Source organism: Perognathus longimembris, chromosome 8, assembly GCF_023159225.1.
Source record: "Perognathus longimembris pacificus isolate PPM17 chromosome 8, ASM2315922v1, whole genome shotgun sequence".
NCBI lineage: Eukaryota > Metazoa > Chordata > Mammalia > Rodentia > Heteromyidae > Perognathus > Perognathus longimembris.
In genome coordinates, this window is record NC_063168.1 from 29,081,747 (window position 1) to 29,102,199 (window position 20,453).

The following is a 20,453-nucleotide window of genomic DNA, read 5'->3' on the forward strand; positions in this document are numbered from 1 at the left end:
CCTTAAATCTTAATCCTAAACCATCCAGCTATATGAACTGTAATCTGGCAACATTGATATTCTGTACTAACTTTTAAAAGGGTAATATGTACACGTTGACTTGAATAGTCATTTGATTAATGTTTTATTAATATCTGTCACTAGCTAGATTATAACCTCCTAGAGGGCAAAAATAAGCTTAATTCTTACTATTATATTCAGGGATTCAGGGTATATTTTCTGTAGATTGTCTATAAAGTTAGATCTGTATTTGTATAACATGAAGGTGTTTGGGCTTTAGGAGAACATAATTGGTACTTCACAAGCAAAGTGATGATGAAAATAAAATATGCTAGACTTGACTTTTATAAATAAAACATTGGAGAACAAATAAACTATATACAACAATGATTTTTCAAACTTCAAATAAGGTTTCTTAATATACCTTTTGACTATATCTACTTTCTTGCCTTACTCATGTTGTCTACGGGAAAGAAGAATGTGGAAAAAAATATAACTTAGTGTGTTAAAGGATACGTTTAATTTAGAAAAATTGCAATGTTTATTTTCACCTTCTAAGTATTAATTGTTGATATCTTAAAAATAAAGTTATATTAATCACAGTCTCATTAAAGCTCTTATGAAATACATACTCAATCTGAAAAAGCCTGCAGTGCTATGCTTATCTTATCTGTTACATTTCCCTGGGTTTTGTCAAAATGTATGTCTATTCATAAGGCTGTGTTTCTCCTGGGATGCTGTGTATACTGGCAGAAAAGATAGGTTCAGTCCTTTTTCTAGCTGAATGGCTTAAGTTCACTGAGAATCATGGCTGAATTCCCTTCCTGACCTGCCCCAGGTAGGGCTGGTTTTTGCAGTAATCCAGCAAAACCGAGATAGTGAGTATGCAGCTGGAGTTCCATACTTGCCTGTATGTTGTTATCTTTTCTAAACTGAGAGGCCAAACTCTTTAAACTATTCTGCAGACCTTATTCGCATTGGCTTTCTGCAACAATAACTCAGTGTGTTATTTCCCCATTTCCTTTGCTGCATCTGAAAAGACTCAGAAAAGATGTGTGTGACTGTTGATGAATAAGCAAGGAAAATAGGTAAGCAATAATCACTTAGGAAATGGATATGAACTTCCTAAAGAATAGGGCATATTACCATATCTAATTTCAAAATAAATATTAGAAAAACAAGTAGCTTCCTAGTGCACCGACAGTAATCCATTAGAAAAAAATATATAAACAGAAAACCCTAGTTTGTAATTCCAGCACTGAGGAGGCTAAGGCAAAAAGATTTTGAAATCAAGGCTAGTCTGAGCTAAATTCCAAGTTTAAGCTCAACCTAAACTACAGTAATGTATACCTTGCTCAAAAAAACCAACCAATCAACCAAAGACTAAAATGAATTTGTAAATAAATAAATAAAAGGAAAAAAAAAAACGAGAAAATGTTCTGGACCCCAAGATGCTAAATTTACATCTACAATAGTTATATTTTATACATATGACATTTTTTCCTCCTTTTCCTTGTCTGTTTGTTTGTTTTGTTTCTCCTGTATTCTTTTCCTGTGGTTGTAACCCTGCTGCCACTGTATCTCATCTGAGTACCCTGGATACTGTTTATACATAAGACATTTGCAATTATATACTACACATAATTTTAAATGAATGCACAAGTCTTACATAAAGAAAAATATGAAAAAGTTATGAAAGACAACTTGACTATGTAGATGATACACCATGTTCATACACTGAAAAAACTGATATGCTAACAATGTTCTTTCTTTAAAGGTAATTATTTTCTGAATGTAATCCATTTAATGAATTTATAATGAGCAAAACTTTTCAAACTACAGCTTGTCAGGAAGGATAAATGCATTTAAGATACATAGCTATATAACATGATCCTCTCACATATGGGGGAAAAAAACCAACTTGACAATGAATAATGATTACTAGGGACTAGAAAAGTTGAGGGGGAAGGGAAGAGGACAGGTGGAAGAGGAAGGTTGAATATGATAAATACATGATGTACACCTATATGGAAATATATAGAATTATTTTATTATGTATAATTAACATGGGTCAATAAAAACAGAGTTTGCATAATAAAAAACAGTCTAAGTATGATTCAAATTCAGTATAGGACAAAGGTAGTATTTTTTATATTGTAATGTTTTATTATTGTAGCCTTATTCTGTTTAGGTGTAAAGGTAGTATCTTAAATTAGTAGGTAAATGTATAGTCCGTAAATGGTGTTTGGACAAGGAGATAAATATGTCATTAAAAAGATGTAATCTAAGTTAAATTATTGATGGGTGAAATATTCAAGACTTCCTAGGCTACAAGAATAAATAAAATTATTTATACACATTTGTTTATTCTCTGAGGAAAGCTTTCTAAACGTAATGCCAAAGAGAGAAACTATTTTTTTTTCTTTTTTGCCAGTCCTGGGGTTTGGACTCAGGGCCTGAGCACTGTCCCTGGATTCTTTTTGCTCAAGGCTAGCACTCTGCCACTTGAGCCACAGCGCCACTTCTGGCCTTTTTCCATATATGTGGTGCTGTGGAATTGAACCCAGTGCTTCATGTATACGAGTCAAGCACTCTTGCCACTTGGCCATATTCCCAGCCCTGAGAAACTATTTTTTAAAGGTGGATATATGAAAAATATTTAAGGTAATTACTGGAGAGGAAATTGAAATTTTAACCAGAAGCACTAAAAATATTTGCATCATATCACCATTCAAAGTTATGTCCTTAATCTAGAATTTCTGAAATTAAAAATGTAACTAAAAAATAAAGACTTAAAATTTAAAAATCAACTGAGTAATTTACAATAATGGAAATTAAGCTGATAAATTTCTAAAAATAGAGTTACTAGTGAGAAGTACAACACAGAACACATCTTTACTTTTTTAAGTTAGAAAAAATGACTCTCATATTGTTAAGAAGACAGGTGAAACAACATTTCTATATGCTGATCGATATATTCAGACTCCTGTTGTTATTTGATTTAAACCTTCTTAAGATCAATTAAGCAGAAAGAAGACAAAGCCTATAAATGTCTAACACTCTAAATTGACAACTTTTCTCCTCAAAATTTATCCTAATAGCTATTTATATGTACAAGTTTTGGTAAAAACAAATTGAGCACAAATTGGATAGAATTGTGAAAACTAGAAACATTTATTGAATATAAGGATAATGGGGCTATTAAATTGTAAAACTTTAAACATCCAATATGATTTTATGGAAGAAAAAATTTTACATGAAATATTTCTTTGTTTATTGTGTTAAACAAACATATATAAAATTAGATATGCTTAAAGAGTGCTATAGTTTTTATCTTGACTTTCTCTTACCCACCCCCCAACCAGGGTCCTTGTGCTTCAGATTTATGAATAGCTTTCAATGACACCAGTGGTGTGGTGCTATTGGGAGGTGGTGGAACCTTTAAGAGGAGGGGCCTGGTGGGAGGAAGTTAGGTCAATGGTGGTGTAACCTTGAAGGGAACCATTTCCATCCACCCTCTCTGCTTCCTGACTGCCAAGAAGTTAGCAGGCCTCCTTTGCTTTGTGCTCCTGTGGTGATGTACGATGGCACCACATCTCCAAGACAAGAGGGCTAAGTGGCCATGGACTAAAACCATAGGCCCAAACAAACCTCTTTCCCTTGTTAAGTTGTTTATCTCAGATATTTTGTCATAGTAATAGAAACCTGACTAAAGATGGCAATTGTGAGAAAGATCCTATTCACAGGAAATATATCCTAAAATGAAATAATTCCTAAGAACTGCTGATAGTAGAGTTTGGTATTCTGATAAGGGTCGAGCTTGCTTTTGTTTTTCTTCACATATTTTTGTAAATTTTTATTTCTCAATAAAGTATAATATTTTAGAAATTACCAAGTAGGTGCAATAAATGTGTTAGAAGGGAATATTGAATTGTGCAGATAATACTCAAGAGTAATTGTTTTTACTTAGAAAACAGTAGTTTATGTACCTAAATAATACCTAAATAATGAACAGCCTTCATGAATCTTTCCAGGTTCCTTCTGGACTCATTTGCTTAATTAGAACACTAGTAATTTGATTTTTATACAGTTGTGCAAATGTTTTGTACATAACAGCTTTTGTTTTATCATCTGCTCCGTCTATGTTTTTATGCACTGCTATTTATTGGATCTGTGCTATGTCTAAACACTGAGGAGGGGCTAGGAAGAAATGGATCAAGGAAATTTTTATCCAGATGTAAAAGGAAAGGAAGGTCAGCAGAGAAAAAGAATGTTTCCAGATGAAGGGCGGGTTTAGACAGACTGACAGAAAATCTTGCTTTCAACCCCGGACTGGCCAACAGTACAGTCCCACTGTCGACACTACAAGACTGAAGCATCCACCTTAGCCTTACAAGATTGCACTGCAGACTTGAATGTCTGGGAGTGTGATCCACAGCTCCTGCTTAGTGAAAACATTTTTCTAGGTTATAAAAATATTACATATTGACAAAACAATGACTGTCTTACATAAAGTTTTAAGAACAGAAATGAATCCAACCTCATTTCACTACCCAACCACAAATGGAAACTTCACTGGTCCTTCAGAGAAGAGACAGAAGTTCTTCAAGTAACAATGGCTCATGACAACAGAGCTTCCAGTACTCATGACCAATCTCCTTGGTAGGCACATGGTGGTATTTTGTGAGAAAGCAATTTGGGACATTTCTGTATTACCTAAATTCCAGCACTTTTTATGTTTCAGGCTAGCTCAGTCCCTAAGATTGTTTTGATTCTGTATACTCATTCCTACTCAAAGAATGTCATAATTGGAATGAACACATTCCTATTTGAAAATACAGATGAGACCTTGGAGACAGAAAAAGGTCCCTATCATCCCCACCTTACTGTGATTTTAATCAGAGATGCTTTTCTTTGTTCAATTCAATTTACTAAATTGGACTGGGTTTTGAAGAGAATGTGTAGTGATTTGGGACTATGCATTGATGAGGCAGGATTGGGAAAGGGCTTCAAAGAAGGCTGGAGGTGATTATAGCATCACTAAAGGGGAACTTCGATGAAGAGAAAGGACAGATCTCTGTCTTCCTTTCATTCAGTCTAGCCTTTTAGGATGTGACTACCCTCACTGACTCACTTAAATACTGGGATGGTTCTGGCTTCAGCGGTATTCTGGCTGCATCTTGAACACACTAACTTCTAGATCCCTTTTCATGCCAGCTGAAAAGAGAACTTCCATTACAAGTGTAAATGAGATCTCCAACAATGATCTGGTAACAAGGTTTTGTCTGTCATCTTTTTGCTGGGATATGAAGAGCCCATTTAAGTTGTCCAACTTACACTCAGGCCTGCTTCTATTCGGGATCTTGTCATGAATTCTAGGGCATTTTAAAACCCACTCTGACTATTTAGGAGAGAATTTCAGTTGTTTGTAGTCTTTTCTTTTGCTCTATCAATTTCAGAGTAAACGATTTTCTTTTGTTTTATGGTGATAGGGTCTAACCAGTATCCCAGGCTGGCCTGGAAATCCTGAGTTCCTCAAGCTTCTAAAGGATTATAGGAGTGTACTGCCATACTCTGCAGACAAATCCTCTTATGAAAACATGCTCATTGGGCTGGGGATATGGCCTAGTGGCAAGAGTGCTTGCCTCGGGCTCGTATACTTGAGGCCCTGGGTTCAATTCCCCAGCACCACATGTGCAGAAAACGGCCAGAAGTGGCGCTGTGGCTCAAGTGGCAGAGTGCTAGCCTTGAGCAACAAAAGAAGCCAGGGACAGTGCTCAGGCCCTGAGTCCAAGCCCCAGGACTGGCCAAAAAAAAACACAAAAAACAAAAAACCATGTTCATTATTCCAGAGGACATTCCTCCATACTAAAATAAAAATTAATAAATTATACAAGGTGAATATGTAAAATTATGCTTCTAATCTCCTCATATGCTAATAAACATGTGCACCAGGGTTTTAAAAATTAATGTCTCAATTATGTTCTCTGATAGAGTAGGAAGGCTGCTGGCCTGACTGTGGATAGGCCTCCTGGCCTGAACTCAAGCAGTGACAGAAGGGCAAAGGAGACCTGATTATCAGTCCACCTGTGGTTTTAGGACACTAGGCTGAGCAGTAAGCACAGCATAGTTTAGGAACATTTTTCACTGCAATTAATGGTAGTGAGGAGAAAATTAAGGGAAGGAGTCCAGCATACAGAGAACTATGAAAACGCGCTTAGTCCAGTTATCTGAAGGCAGAATATCTCATGAGGCAGTTAGGGGATTCAAGAGTATGAGGTGATACTCCAGGAAGGGAGTCCCTACCACTGACAACTTTGTGTCAGGAGGAAAGGGAGCTGCTGGGCTGAACTTTGACATCAGAGGCACCTGACAACAGCATTGGAGCTAGGTCCCAGACATGTTTAGAGCTTGGGTTTGTGAAAGCAAACACATACAACCCCACTTTCAATGATTCATGTGAAGAAACAGGATACATTCAGCAAAGTTCTGGCACATGTTTTGTGACCTCAAAGTCTGAGAAAAGAAACTGGAATACCAAAGGTAGGGGTAGTTGGGGCCAGGGAAGGACATTGCTTTTTCCATACTTTTATGGTCAGGATAGGAGTTACATATTCTCTGAGTGCTTCCTGTGTATACATTTAATCCCCATTTAAAAGCAGTAAAATGGTGGTGCTAGGTGCTGATAGCTTATGCCTATCATCTTAGCTACTCAGGAGGCTAGGATCCAGTGGCTCATTGTGCAAAGCCAGTTCAGGCAGAAAAATCTGTAAAAGTTCATTTCCAAAATAACCAGCAAAATGTGAGGCTGAAGGCATGGCTCAAGTAGTAGAGCACTATCCCAGCAATGGCAAGACAGAGTTCAAATTTCTGTATCAGTAAAATAATAATTATAAATGAAAAGAATGGAAGATTCATCTGGTTGTGGTGTTTATGAGTGAGGCCCACAGGGATTAGGATTAGATAAGGTCCTCAGGGTGGACCTCGTGATTTTATGCTGGTGGCTTATATAAAAAGGGAAGGAGACCAGAAGAAGAACAGAGACACATGTGTGCTACCACGTGGCAAGAATGTCTGCACCACCTTAGGACTTTGCCAGCATGAAGTCCATCACCAGAGTGGCCCTAAACTTACACTTCCAGAACTGTGACCCTGAATAACTTCCAGTCTGTAGTTATTAGCAACAGGGAATGGATGAATACTCACGTCAATAAACAATTTGGAATCAAAGGTAGATAAAGGGAATGGATAGAGGGTATAGCAAACTCTACTCATGCAGAAAGAAGACAAATGCAATATAGATCTGGGGAGGGTAAGGCTCTGCAGGATTGCATCAGGATATATATATATATATATGTATATATATGTACACAAATATATACATACACATACATACACACATATATACACATAGTACAGGATATATATTACAAGGACTTGACCTCAGTGGGTGAGCCTGGTGCCCCCGGAGAGGCAGAGTTCCACTGTAGGAAGGGGCCCAAGTCTTAAGGTATAGTATGTGGGCAATATCTTGCAATGAATCCCCAGATTCAGACCTCCTACAACCCCTGGTTTCAGAACCCCTGCTGTTCTTTCCAGACAGAGTCTGCAGCAGATGCTTCTATGTCTTCACAGTGCTGGTAAGGCATTTAATGAACTGAAATAGACAATGAGGAAATCCTGTTTGGATGTAACTTGTTTGTATGTATGAACGTGGTCAGTCTAGGTTGCTTTATTTGTGACTTGTGTTTAATATGTTAAAAATGTGCCTTTGACATGTTAGGGACTTGGACTTACCGAAGAAATAATTTTAATTGCTTAGGAGGATTTAATGAGTTCATTTTGTAGTCAATATTTATATGCTCATGCTAACCTCATTTGCTGGGTTTATAAGTTTAATTCTTAGGAAGTTCAAACACTTGGAGAGAGTTTGATGGGCTAAATTTAGCAGCTTTGATTTATTAGACATATAAGAGCTATGTAAACCTTGAGAGGGATTTTGTTCCTTTTATTTGTAAGTCATCCTGCTAGGGATTTGAGATTTTTAGGAAAACCAGATGTATTAAATTTGTGGTTATAGTTTGAAAGTGTTTGGGGGAGTTTCATTCATCAAGTTTATAAGTTGCTTCCAGTTTTTTTTTTTTTTTTTGGCCAGTCCTGGGCCTTGGACTCAGGGCTCGAGCACCGTCCCTGGCTTCTTCCCGCTCAAGGCTAGCACTCTGCCACTTGAGCCACAGCGCCGCTTCTGGCCGTTTTCTGTATATGTGGTGCTGGGGAATCGAACCTAGGGCCTCGTGTATCTGAGGCAGGCACTCTTGCCACTAGGCTATATCCCCAGCCCCTGCTTCCAGTTTTTTAAAAGATCAATTTCATATAAGTTCTAAAACAGTCACAGCTAATTGGAAGTATGGCAGACTACTTGGTTGATTAGTTTGAGAATGGCGCTAAGACACTTAAGAGCAAGGACTCATGCCACATTTAAGAGCTAACTGAGCTTCAGTCAAAGGTCAAGAGAAAGTGGCTGTTTAACACTGTTATCCACGCAAACTTCACGCACAAGAAAGTTACCTGATTTAGAAGGCTGGATAAACACCGCAACAAGAATAAGTTGATTGTCAACTGGAAATCACATAGCTTGAAGAACTTTTTGCAGTGCACAAGTTTTCCCTCAGGTATTAAATGTGCCATTGACATTCTCTAGTGAAAGTGGTGATGTAGGAACAGGAAGAGTTGGGCAAACAAGAGCTTTTTTTTTTTTTAATGTACTGTGTGAAGTTATTTCTTTTTGCTTTCAGTTTTTTTCTTTTGGTTTATCCCCTGTTGCAACTGGCTTTGATTTTGGTACCCTGTGTCTTGTTTATACTTTTAGCTGATTAGGGGAAAGGAAGGGGAATAACAAAATAGTGAGACAAAGGACAAAGGGTGAACTAATGCAACAGTAATACTCTCTAGGCACTATGTTGGAAATGAACTTTACAACTTGGGTGGGATGAGAGGAGATAAAGTAAGAGAAAAATGAGAGAGGGGGCAACAATGTTCGACAACAAATGTACTCATTACCTTACTTATGTAACTTTAACCTCTCTATACATCACCTTTACAATGAAATAAAAATAAATTTAAAAAAGAGTTGGACAGTGAAAGCTGGGTGTAGTGCTGTGCCTGTAGAATTTAGGATTTGTTAGTCTGAAGCAGGAGGATTGGGAAGTCAAGGGTAGCCTGGGTTACAGAGAGAAACCCTGTCTCCCTAAAAAGATTTGGAAAGTGAATGATGAATGGTTTGGGGTGGTGGTCGTGGTGGAATGTGTGTACATGCCAATAGATGGTTCAAAAGCTCTTAGACATTTCCTGAGCGATCAGAGTATCTATTTTATGAGATCAAGTGAACGAAGCCCAGATAGGTTGAATGTCTTGCTTAGGTTTGCACCTCTAATACATGGTAGAGCCAGTGCTGCAACATGATCTATACTCCTGACAGGCTAGAAGAAAGGTTGTTGGAAGGGTGATCTTACAAATCATGGGAAAGGCACTTCTGGGTAGTCTCAAATATTAGACATAATGTTAGGGCTGGATTTGAAGGTAGATCAAATAAAATTTTCAAAAAGAAGAAAAAAGCAGCTCATGTGCTGCACTGAAATTCATGCTGAGGCTTAGGCCTCAAGGGTATAGTTAAAGTACCTTCTCATTCATGGGGCTCCTCCTCCATGGGCTTTCCTACTCCCCCTCCAACTGCAGTGTAATTGCAGCCTGTCAGGTGGCATGAAAAAGTTTGGGTCAATATAAGCTAGTCCTCCAGTCTATTACCCAGTCTATGGCTTCTTCAGGCCACTACATACTAGAATTTTCCTGTGTGAGTAGAAAGACAATAAGGTAAAAACTCTACCATGAAGTTCTACTCCTGGGCTATACTCTCTCAGTTCTGGACTAGCAGCCTGTGGACAACTAGTTTGGCTCCAGGTTTGCCAGGGTTTGGTAGAGTGTAGGTTTCTGCTGGTCATGCCTCAAGAAGAGCAAATAAATAAGAGCAGGGTTTTTGTTGTTAGAAATGTAAAATAAGTAAACAAAGGAACAACTGGGCCTGAGGAAGGTGCAAAAGTAACCTGGGCATTCCTAGTATGCCCAGGGAGACTGGAGGTATAGTAGAGATGTGACATGCCCTTTCTAGTAGAGGTTTTGTCCGGGAGCATAGTGCACACTGAGTGCAGCAGGGTGTGAGTTTGAAGGGTGGAGTGAGAAAGAGGTCATTGTGATTAGAAATCATGATTATTCTATAGCAGGGTATTCCAAATCGAAAGTGTTCTGTGTTTCAGCACTAACTTTATGATGATCAGAAAGATGGCCTTTTTTCTCCTCCTTTTGCTTTAAGATGTAGCATTATAGGTATGCTTTAGATTCTGGCTGATATACCGGATCTGGTTTTCAGATTTTGTTAGTGCAGGAGGGAGGCATAGAAAGTGGCCATAGTACACATATTGTAATAATTTCCCACTTTGTGTCATGTAAGTGCTTGAAGCAGCTTGTTTTCATAGAGCTTGTAGTCCAGTAGGAAGGGAGATGAGTTGGAGACAACACATCACAGGCAGTAACAACATCACTGGATAAAGGATATGGGAATAGGTAACAAGGACACTTCATTTAGATTTGCAGGTCCAGCAAGTCAGCCTACAAGTGGAGGTGGCTCCTGATAAAAGCCTAAGAAGACAACAAGGCCACCAGGTAAGACGCCAATCCTACAGCAGATGGTGGTATACAGGGTCATGGTCATTAGGTGATGCTCAGTTCTGATCACCTCCTTTTAAGAGGACTCTTCACAAATGGAATGACTAATAGGAATGGGAATGATTAATGAGGATATAGAGGTTGATACAGTAGGACTGTTACATCTCTTTCTTCATATAGTGTCAGCTTTCTTTAGGTAGGGCACATTAAAGCAAAATGCATAGATCTTCGAGCTGAGAATGGATGGAGAATTGGAGGGCCGTGAGTAGAACATTCATGTCTGTTCATGTGTTACTCCATTTATCTATGGAGATATTAATGTTTTGATTGCTTATTAGCAGTATATGTAAATGAAATAAATTAACATAATGTCCGTCTTGCTTTAAAAAAAACCAGCAGGTCTCTAATAGTCTTTCCGAGGTATAAAAAATATTTCCGGGCAAGGAATATAGTAGAGTATATAGTGGTAGAATGCTTACCTAGCAATGCATGAGGCCCTGTATTCAATTTCTTGGTACCACATAAACACAACAAATAAATAAAATTATTAAAAGAATATTCCCATTGCCATCATGAGGATTGTGTGAAACAATGGATTGGGGAACACAAGACAGGCTATTATTACTAATTTATTAACATGGAATCTCTTTTCTAGTATCTAAGTGATAAAAATTAATAACTCCTCCAAGTGCCAATGGCTCATGCCTGTAATGTTAGCTACTCAGGAGGTTTAGATCTGAGGATCAAAGTTCAAAGCTAGCCCAGGCAGGAAAGTCCATGAGACTCTTATCTCCAATGTATCACCAGAAAACTGGAAGTGGGGCAGTTGCTCAAAGTGGTAGAGCACTAGCCTTGAACACAAAAACTCAGGGACACACTGGCTGTGGAAGGCGACTGGGTCTACAACTAGGGATGAATGATTTCAATCTCTTGTCTACCCTCATATGCATGACCTCATTCCCAGGCAGTGTTTTACCTGACCCAAGGCTTCAGCTCTGTCCTAAGTCAAGACTAAAAGTTTTAGATTTTCCCTTTCCATTTATCCAGAAGACCCCAAACTCCAAGACTGTAGGCCATGACCTACTAGCTTTGTCACTTCCCAGTAGAGATCATTTTAAATAAAGTTCTTTGAAACGTTAAAAAAAAGCTCAGGGGAAGTGCCCACGTCCTGAATTCAAGCCCTATGACTCACAATAATAAATAAATAATAATAATAATAATAAATCATTGTATTTACAAGCCAGCATTCTTTTTTTTTTTTTTTTTGCCAGTCCTGGGCCTTGGACTCAGGGCCTGAGCACTGTCCCTGGCTTCTTCCCGCTCAAGGCTAGCACTCTGCCACTTGAGCCACAGCGCCGCTTCTGGCCGTTTTCTGTATATGTGGTGCTGGGGAATCGAACCTAGGGCCTCGTGTATCCGAGGCAGGCACTCTTGCCGCTAGGCTATATCCCCAGCCCCCCAAGCCAGCATTCTTGTAGTTAACTTAAAAACAAAAGTCTACATTGTTTCCTCTGTACAGTTACACTCTTCTTCTTCCTACTCCTTCCTTTCCTTTTCTCCTACCTTCTGTTCTCCTCCTCCTCTTCCCTTTCCCACAATCCCAGGGCAGTTCTTTGCTGTCCACAAGCTTCCTGAGCATGTGCTCAGGATGCTGTGCTCCCTGTGGTATCTGTGCTTATGTAAGATCCCCAAAGACTGAAAGCACAGAGTGAAGTGTCTCCCTATCTCAACAGCTGGCACGTAGATCCTCAACCATGGTTTGATGGATAGATAGGAGAGGGAGAGACTATGTCCCCTCACTGCCATCCAATTTTACCACCCAATCATATTTTATAAACATCGTGACTTTATAGGTCACTGATATTCTTCAGAGGAAATTCAGTGTTCGCAGTGTCCTTAGGTTCAATGACACTAATGAACACAGCCACCCACAGGTTGACTTTGTTAGTCTTTGTCACTCTACATATTCTGGCTTCTGTACTACCATGTCTGCTTTTTCCCTTTGTGGTGCCTGGTAGGATGTCCTTGTGAATCTTCAGCCTCTTTATTGGAAACAAGTACATGGGAGGAAGGATGATGCTCTACTTCTATTACACTGGATGATGGTAACCTCTCTGTTTGGCAAGTGCCTCAATCTATGTTTTGATCCCTGGTTTCCCTATTCTGTAACTCCATCATGTGAATTACTTTTTGGGTATTTCCATCTAATATATCATTACAATATTGAATTCAACATAAATTGTACTCACTTTCTTCCCACTATTTCCTCTAATCATATCAATTTCCACATTACATTAATTAATTTCAAGGCCTGGGCTCTGACCCTGCTCTCTTTTGCTCAAGGCTAATGATCTACCACTTTGAGCCACAGCACCACTTCCAGTTTTCTGGTGGTTAATTGGAGATCAGTCTCAGACTTTCCTGTTTGGGCTGGCTTTGAACCATAATCCTCGACCTCAGCCTCTGAGTAGTTAGGATTACAGGCATGAGCCACCAGTGTCTAGCTACATGTCACCTTTTTACTCCAATCATTCTCTATAAAATAAAATTTAAAAAGCAGAACTATACATAAGGTTTAAGGCCAAGTCAATTTCTATCTTCTGTGATCTTTCTTGATGCTTGCCTACCATGACTTCCCACCTCTTCTCTCCAATAGAATTTTTCTGCACAACACATATGAAACACAGCACTTAGTATCTTACATTACAGTAGACTCTGAATCAGTCAGATTTGTCTTAATATGTAGCATAAGGACTTTGAAGGAAGATACACTGCCCTGAGTTTGGAACATATCTCCTTACCCTGTGGCATTCAGTTTGTTTCTCAATGGAATGAATGTCTTTTCTAAGTTGGAGTGAATGTATCCCTTATGGTCTTTAGCTTACCATTTTATAATTCAACAACAATAATAGTAGCAAAGTCTTGGGCTCCTATCATGTTCTTTTACATTGAGAATTACTTTTCATTTTACCTCAGTGAGCTCAGATTCCTGCCAGTTTGGGAAAAAAAATGAAACGAAACAAACAACCAACAGCTTTGATCATTAAGACAGTGAGACTCCCAAGAGTTAGGAAAGGATCTGGCAAGGGTAAAGGGACAGCTCTCAAAATTAAACTGGCATTGAGTCTGTTTTTTTATTTTTTTGGTCTGTCACAGAGCTTGAACTCTGGGTCTGGGCCCTGTCCCTGAGCTCTACAGCTCAAGTCTAGTGCTCTACCACATTGAGCCACAGTGCCACTTCCAGATTTCTGGCGGTTAATTGGAAATATGAGTCTCATGGACTTTCCTGCCTGGGCTGGCTTTGAACCTCAATCCTCAGATCCCAGTCTCTTGCATAGATAGGGTTACAGGCATGAGCCACCAGTGCCGGGCACATTGAGTCTTTTATGAGAATTTCTTGAAGAATAAACACCCACCTGAGATGCTACAAAGTCTTATCTGATCCCTGTCAACATTGATATTGAAGGTTCCTGATTTGAAAGGATGGACATTTGTGGTAACTAAACCTTTATTGAATGGCTATTCTCATCATCATATGAATGCTTGGGCTATGGGTTCTCAGGTCCGTCTCAATCTTGGGATCAGATTCTAGTTGCTGGGTGAAGTGGGAAAGACAGAGGGAATAGTGTCAAGATAGATAATAGTATCTGTCCTAGCCAACACATTAACATTCAAGGGAAGCTAAATGCTGTCAAGACAGAATGGGAAGAACATCAGAGCCCATGGGGCCGAATGTTTGTTATTGTGCTTGTCTTTGTTTTGTGTTCCTCTTTTATTCTCCCATGTGACACATTCCCTCTTTTCCCTTCAAAAAGATAGCTACTGCTATCTGGGCAACTGAGATGATGCTGAGAATATCTCCTGTTTTCCAGGAACAATCCTGGTAAGATTCTCCTTTCACTGAAATACAACATACCCAGTCAAGGAGAGAGCAATCTGTGCTTTTCTTCTCACTGAAATTATACCTGCTCCTTCTATGCAGAGGATCTGTAGCTGCAGGCTTCTACTGGGAGCTTTATGTTGATGCATATATGGTATGCATCTATTGTCCCTTCATATCCCCTTGTGGGGCGCAGAGACTTGTTACCCAGTACTCCCATCAGTTCACTCTATTGAAACAACTGTCATCTCACCATCAGTCCTCATAAACTGAAAGTCTTAATTCTCAATAACCCCTCAAGTTCAGAAACTTCTTATCTTATAGTTTTTTTATAATAGAAAATAATTTTCAACTTTAAAGTGTGAGAAATTACATAATTCAAAAGGTAAAATTCCTGATATTTGTTGGGATTTAATTAGAACTAGAACTGATTGGCTAGACCTGCATTTGTCTTTGGAACTTTATTTTTTGTAGGTAAAATAAGTATTCTTTGGGGGGGAAATCTTGTCCTCACCCCCACTACCATTCAGGGAGAGACTATACGAAGCATTTGAACCAGTACTGTAATCCACAATTGAAAGTATTAAATCTTTTCATACATGTTAATTCTAAAAGGGAATTAGGAAAAGCTAACAGGATAATTCAAACCCAACAATATTTAGAGAGTTTATCCTAAGGAAACTTTCAAAGTTTATGTCCAGGATATTCATTTCAAAGGTACTTGTAGTTATAAAGAATTAAAACAACTGGCATCCAAAAACAGAGAAATGGCTAAACAAATTATAGGCACATAATATGACACACTCACTAAGCATCCTATTTAAAACTATTCTATAATATTTAACAACAACAGCAGCTTCAAATAAAAAAGAAAGTAAAAGCAAATCAGCTATTAAAATTGCTCTAGCTGGAAGCTTGCATTAAGTAGTAGTGTGCCTGTCTAGTAAGTATGACTAGAAAACCTCAGTACCACACACAAAAAAACACCCCACAAAAACAATAAACATGAAAATGAAACTAATTTTATTGTGATCAGAAATTTACTCTTGAAAGTGTGAATGGCTATGCATGGTATGAGAATGTAAGGATAAGCCAGTACTTCAGAACTTAAACTGATAAATTATCATCAGTGGTATTTTAAGGTGATACTTAAATTGTACTTATTGTAAAAATGTTCTTCTAGATACATGTGTTATTTACTCACATATTCAGAAACACAGGCCATGGTTAGGTGTCAAGTCCTGTTTGTGTTGAAGAAATTAAAATAAATAAACAAGACAGATATGTTCCTTGCTCTGCTAAGAGTTTCTAATCCTTTAAAAATAGTTTTGAAGTTTGTTTTGATTATTGCATTCGATCTAGTATTCTCACTTCTGGGAATTCCTTCAGAGGAAATAGTTTTTAAAAAGCAAAACACAATGATCGTATGGGAATGATCATACAGAAATTAACTAGAACTTAAATCTAGCAAAAAGTCTAGAAATCACCTAAATACCCAGCAGTAGATGAATGGTTAAATAAACAATAGCACATTCGTGCAATAGAATAATATGACACCATTCAGATTATGTTTCTGATGATGGTTTAAATAACACAAAAAGCTATTAATTTAGTTTTCCATTCATATCCTGGAAGAAAAGCCACAACATCATACAGAATGACTTCAGTTATGTAGTCTCATTTATAAAAGAGAAATTCCAGTGTTAACAGGTGCTATTTTGAGATGGTGTGGTACTAGTTGTTTGAACATTTGCATCTATGCTCTTCATATTTCCCAAGTCTTCTGCAATAAATAATGTTTAATTTTATAATCAGAAAAACCACATTGGTATTTTCCACATTGGTATTTTTAAGAATTGATTCAACTATCCCATTAAAATTTGAAGACTGTACAAAAAAAGCCTATTTCTCTGACTGTATTTCCATGTTGCAGGAGAGGAGAGATGATTCTGAGAGAGAGAGAGAGACAGAGAGAGAGACAGAGAGAGAGATTGAGAGAGAGACTTCAAATGCCTTTCTACAAATCCTTTGGAGAGAATGGATAGCTCTGCAGGCAGGAGCCATGCTCACAGTGGGCCCAAGCGATGCATTCATTATGTGCTCCTGAAACTGAGCAAGGAGAAAAAGAAAGTGCACTTGAGGGAGGTGGTGATAGAGACTAGAAGCGATCCTAACTCTCACTTGACTCTACCCTAAGCATGCCATTGATAACATCCCTGGGCCATAGTTGCATATTAGAAACATGGGATACTTCTTGTTGCTGTCATTTTCTGTAGCCCTGAAGGGTCAGGATACAATCTTAGTTTACCTAGAGAAAAATAACAGTGGAGCCAGGCAAAATCTGGCTCCCTGCCCATGATCCACCATGAGGATCCTGACTCTGATTCTTACCCTTGATCTTCTAAATTATCAAGGAAAGAGCTGAGCTGTTGAATCTGTTCCTATGTGAGCCAGAGGGATAGTGCTGTTTGTTGGTGCTGTCAGTCTGTCCACTGCTCTAGTACCTACTGACTAACAGGTCCCCTTAGAGCTCAGGCAATGCAGTAAAATGCATCAATTTACCCTCTAATTTGGCGATCATCAAGGAAGTATGTGTACAGCTGAAATAGTATCAACTTTCTCTGCACAATCTTTTTTTTAAATTTAATTTATTTATTAATTGAACACAATTTTTTTTGACAAGGTGTTGTGCAAAAAGGGTACAATTACATAGTAGGGCAGTGTGTACATTTCTTGTGATATCTTACGCCCTGTTTTTCTTTCCTTTCTCTAGGTTAGGTAGACATATATACAATATACAATGTATCAAGAACATATACAGTAGCCACGTGGCCAAGCCCAAGAAAATTTGCCTAGGGCTTTAAATGTAATGTCGATATTAGACAATATGTCGACAGTAGTCTTATATGAACGTACATACATAGCTTTTGAGCTATTGTATTCCACTGAGAGGTCGATTTTTGACCTTTATATATTGAGTAGTTGTTTGGTTTTAGTTACATACTGTTGGGTCGCTGCCCCAATCCTGTGGGGAAATACCATTTGGCAAGCAGTTTTTGGTTTCACAGACCTTGTCTCTACTGTCTCTCCATCTCCCTTTCTTAACAGTCATATATCAGGGAGATCATGCCCCTTTGTTTTCTGTGTTCTAGGCTTGTCTCGCTCAACATTATTTTTTTGAGTTCTGACCATTTCCCTGCGAATAACAATATTTCACCATTCCTAATCGCTATGTAGTATTCCATTGTGTAAAGGTACCATATTTTTTGGATCCATTCATCTGTGGAGGGGCATCTGGGTTGTTTCCATATTTTGGCTATTGTGAATTGTGCCGTGATAAACATGGAAGTACAAATGTCTTTTTGATATCTTGGGACTTGCTGTTTAGGATAGATGCCTAGGACCACACAAATCTTTGGTTACTATGCTATAGAGTATTTTTGGTGGGGAGGGGGGGAGATTGTGTGTATGCTGGTACAGGGCTTGGTACTTGGTATAAGGGCTTGAACTCTGGGACTCAAACATTCTTGGTTAGCTCCTTTGGTTAGGGCTTGTGCTCTATCACTTGAGCCATACCGCCACTAGCTTTTCATTTGTTAGTTGGAGATAGGCATCTCATAGATTTGTCTGCCTGGGCTGGCTTTGAACCGTGATCCTGTGATCTCAGCCTCCTGAGTAGCGAGGATTACAGGAATGAGCCACTTATGCCCAGCTAAGTTTTTTTTGCTTTGCTTTGTTTTGTTTAGAGAAGCTGCTATGGGGTTAAGGAATGAATCAACATGGAAGGGCTAACAGGTGTGCCTCATTATCTGCAAACTGAGTATCTGAAAAACCAAGATAGCATGCAAAATAAACTTACAAAGTGTTTCATTTCATAGCTGATTTAAGTAGCTGTTTTACCTTCTTGGTTTAAAATATAAATGAATTCACATAATTTGTTTTGCACACACCATATTAAGCACACATTGCATAGAGGCAAACATACATGAAGCTCACAAGTTGGGACTAGACACCACTGAAAAGTATGGAAATATAGATTTTCCTAGTTTTAAATGTGCTTGTTGTCCACAGAAGCACTATAGACATTTGCATCAACAACAACTCATAAACAATCTTCACTGGAAAGGGGTTAGTAGTTCAGGATTTTTAAAAATATTTTCTCCTAGTCACCTTTGGGTTCCCTGGATTCATTTTTCTCAGCAACCACATCAAAAGAATTTTAAAATCAAACTGGCAGATGCTTTCAATATACCTCCATATCCCAAATAAACACTAAACACTCATGCCTATATAGATTATGAATCAGAAACCCAGGACACTCACAAAAAAGTCAATACTAATAAGGTTACATTCTACTGACCAATATTCCTTCATGCCACCTGATGAGGCATTCCAGAACACTAGCGCGTGTTTAAAAATGCTAACCTTTTCACTTTCAATCAGCTTTTGATGCCTGAACCTATTGGTTGTAGGAAAGGAAGAGTTTGCAGTTGTTTTTGCCAAGAACGTTTTACTGTGGGTACAAACAGGCTCAAAACATTGACCTTCCATAGTAAGATAAATCTAGAAAGGCTCTTTGGGTAAGCTTTGTGGATCTCTGACTATGAGGTTTCTTAAGAACATCATTTCATTCTTGAATGCAAAATCTAGCAACACAGAGAAAGCTGAATTAGAGCTTGGGATATGTTATAACTCTCGGGAAATACTCTTATACTCTTGTCAAGCTAATAGTACTATTGAGTTGAAATAAGAACTTAAAAGTTCCTAAATCTTCAGGGGAAAAAGTGTGTGTCGGGGGGAGAGGAATTTGTCTAAGTGTACTTAAAGCACAAAACAAGTTCTACAGCCAAAGAGCAGGCCTGGAGGAATTTACAAAGCCCCACTTAGAGCATAGTCCCTTGACCCAGCCCTGAGCAGTCCCTTTCAGACTTTGAGAGGGCTAAATGGAAAAGAGCAAAAGCTGGAGTTGAAAATATTGGGGAGATGAGTAAGTGAGGGAGAAAAGGCAGTTAAATGAAGAAAATGAGAGTGTGTGTGGAAAGGAAGTAAAATTGGTGACAGGTGGCAAAGGGGGAGGAAAAAAATGGCCTAGATATAACATGGTGATTCAGTGACTGGGCAAGAGTCAGTGAATGCCCCAGAGCACGCATAGGTAGACCAGTCTCATCCTTGGCTCACACGGAATGCAGCCCAAGCCCTCCCTAGCAATGCCTCTTTGGCCACGTTCTCACTCCCACTAAGGGCGAGCTCACCTATCGAAGGCCACGGCTGTCATGGAGTAGATACTGGCGAAGACAGCAGCGATGGGGAAGAAGTTGTGGAACTTGCAGTAGAACAGGCCATAGTACCATTCATTGTGGACGGCGTAGGTGAAGTTCACCACGGTGTTGAATGCAGCCATGGAGGCTTCGGCGAAGGCCAGGTTCACCAGGAAGTAGTTGGTCACCGTTCTCATTCTTTTGTGGGCTAAGATGATCCACATTACCACCACGTTGCCCACCACCGAGGTCACCACAATGACCGTGTAGGCAGCTGCCCAAAGGACAATTTGCCAGGCTGGCTGCACGAACTGATTGGGTTCTGAGGTGTTGGTGGAGATGTTTAGGGAGAGGTCGGAGTCCACTGGGAGGACGTTATCCATTTTTTTTTTTAAAGGTAGGAAGCAGAGCCCTTCCACCTCTTTCTAGAGTCTTTCCCCCTTTGCAGCCACGTTCTGAGGATCCCGGTCTCACTTTAGGGAGACAGAGGGAAGGAAGTTTACTACATGGAAGTCTGTTCTTGCAGGCAGGAACGAGTCCGGGAGCTCAGAAAATAAATGATTCTAGATACGCTGTGTCTGACTGCTCCGTGCCTC

At 39.0% G+C, this 20,453-nt stretch overlaps 1 protein-coding gene across 1 annotated transcript in view; it reads right to left on the bottom strand.

The window, feature by feature from the left end:
• Positions 1-20,244, bottom strand: part of Tacr1 (tachykinin receptor 1) — a 166,182-nt gene extending 145,938 nt beyond the window's left edge. Inside the window, exon 1 of the mRNA XM_048353576.1 lies at positions 19,852-20,244. Within this exon, the coding sequence (XP_048209533.1) occupies positions 19,852-20,240 (389 nt within the window). The 5' untranslated portion in view covers positions 20,241-20,244. The remainder of the gene's footprint in view (positions 1-19,851) is intronic.
• Between the last annotated feature and the right edge of the window lie 209 nt (positions 20,245-20,453).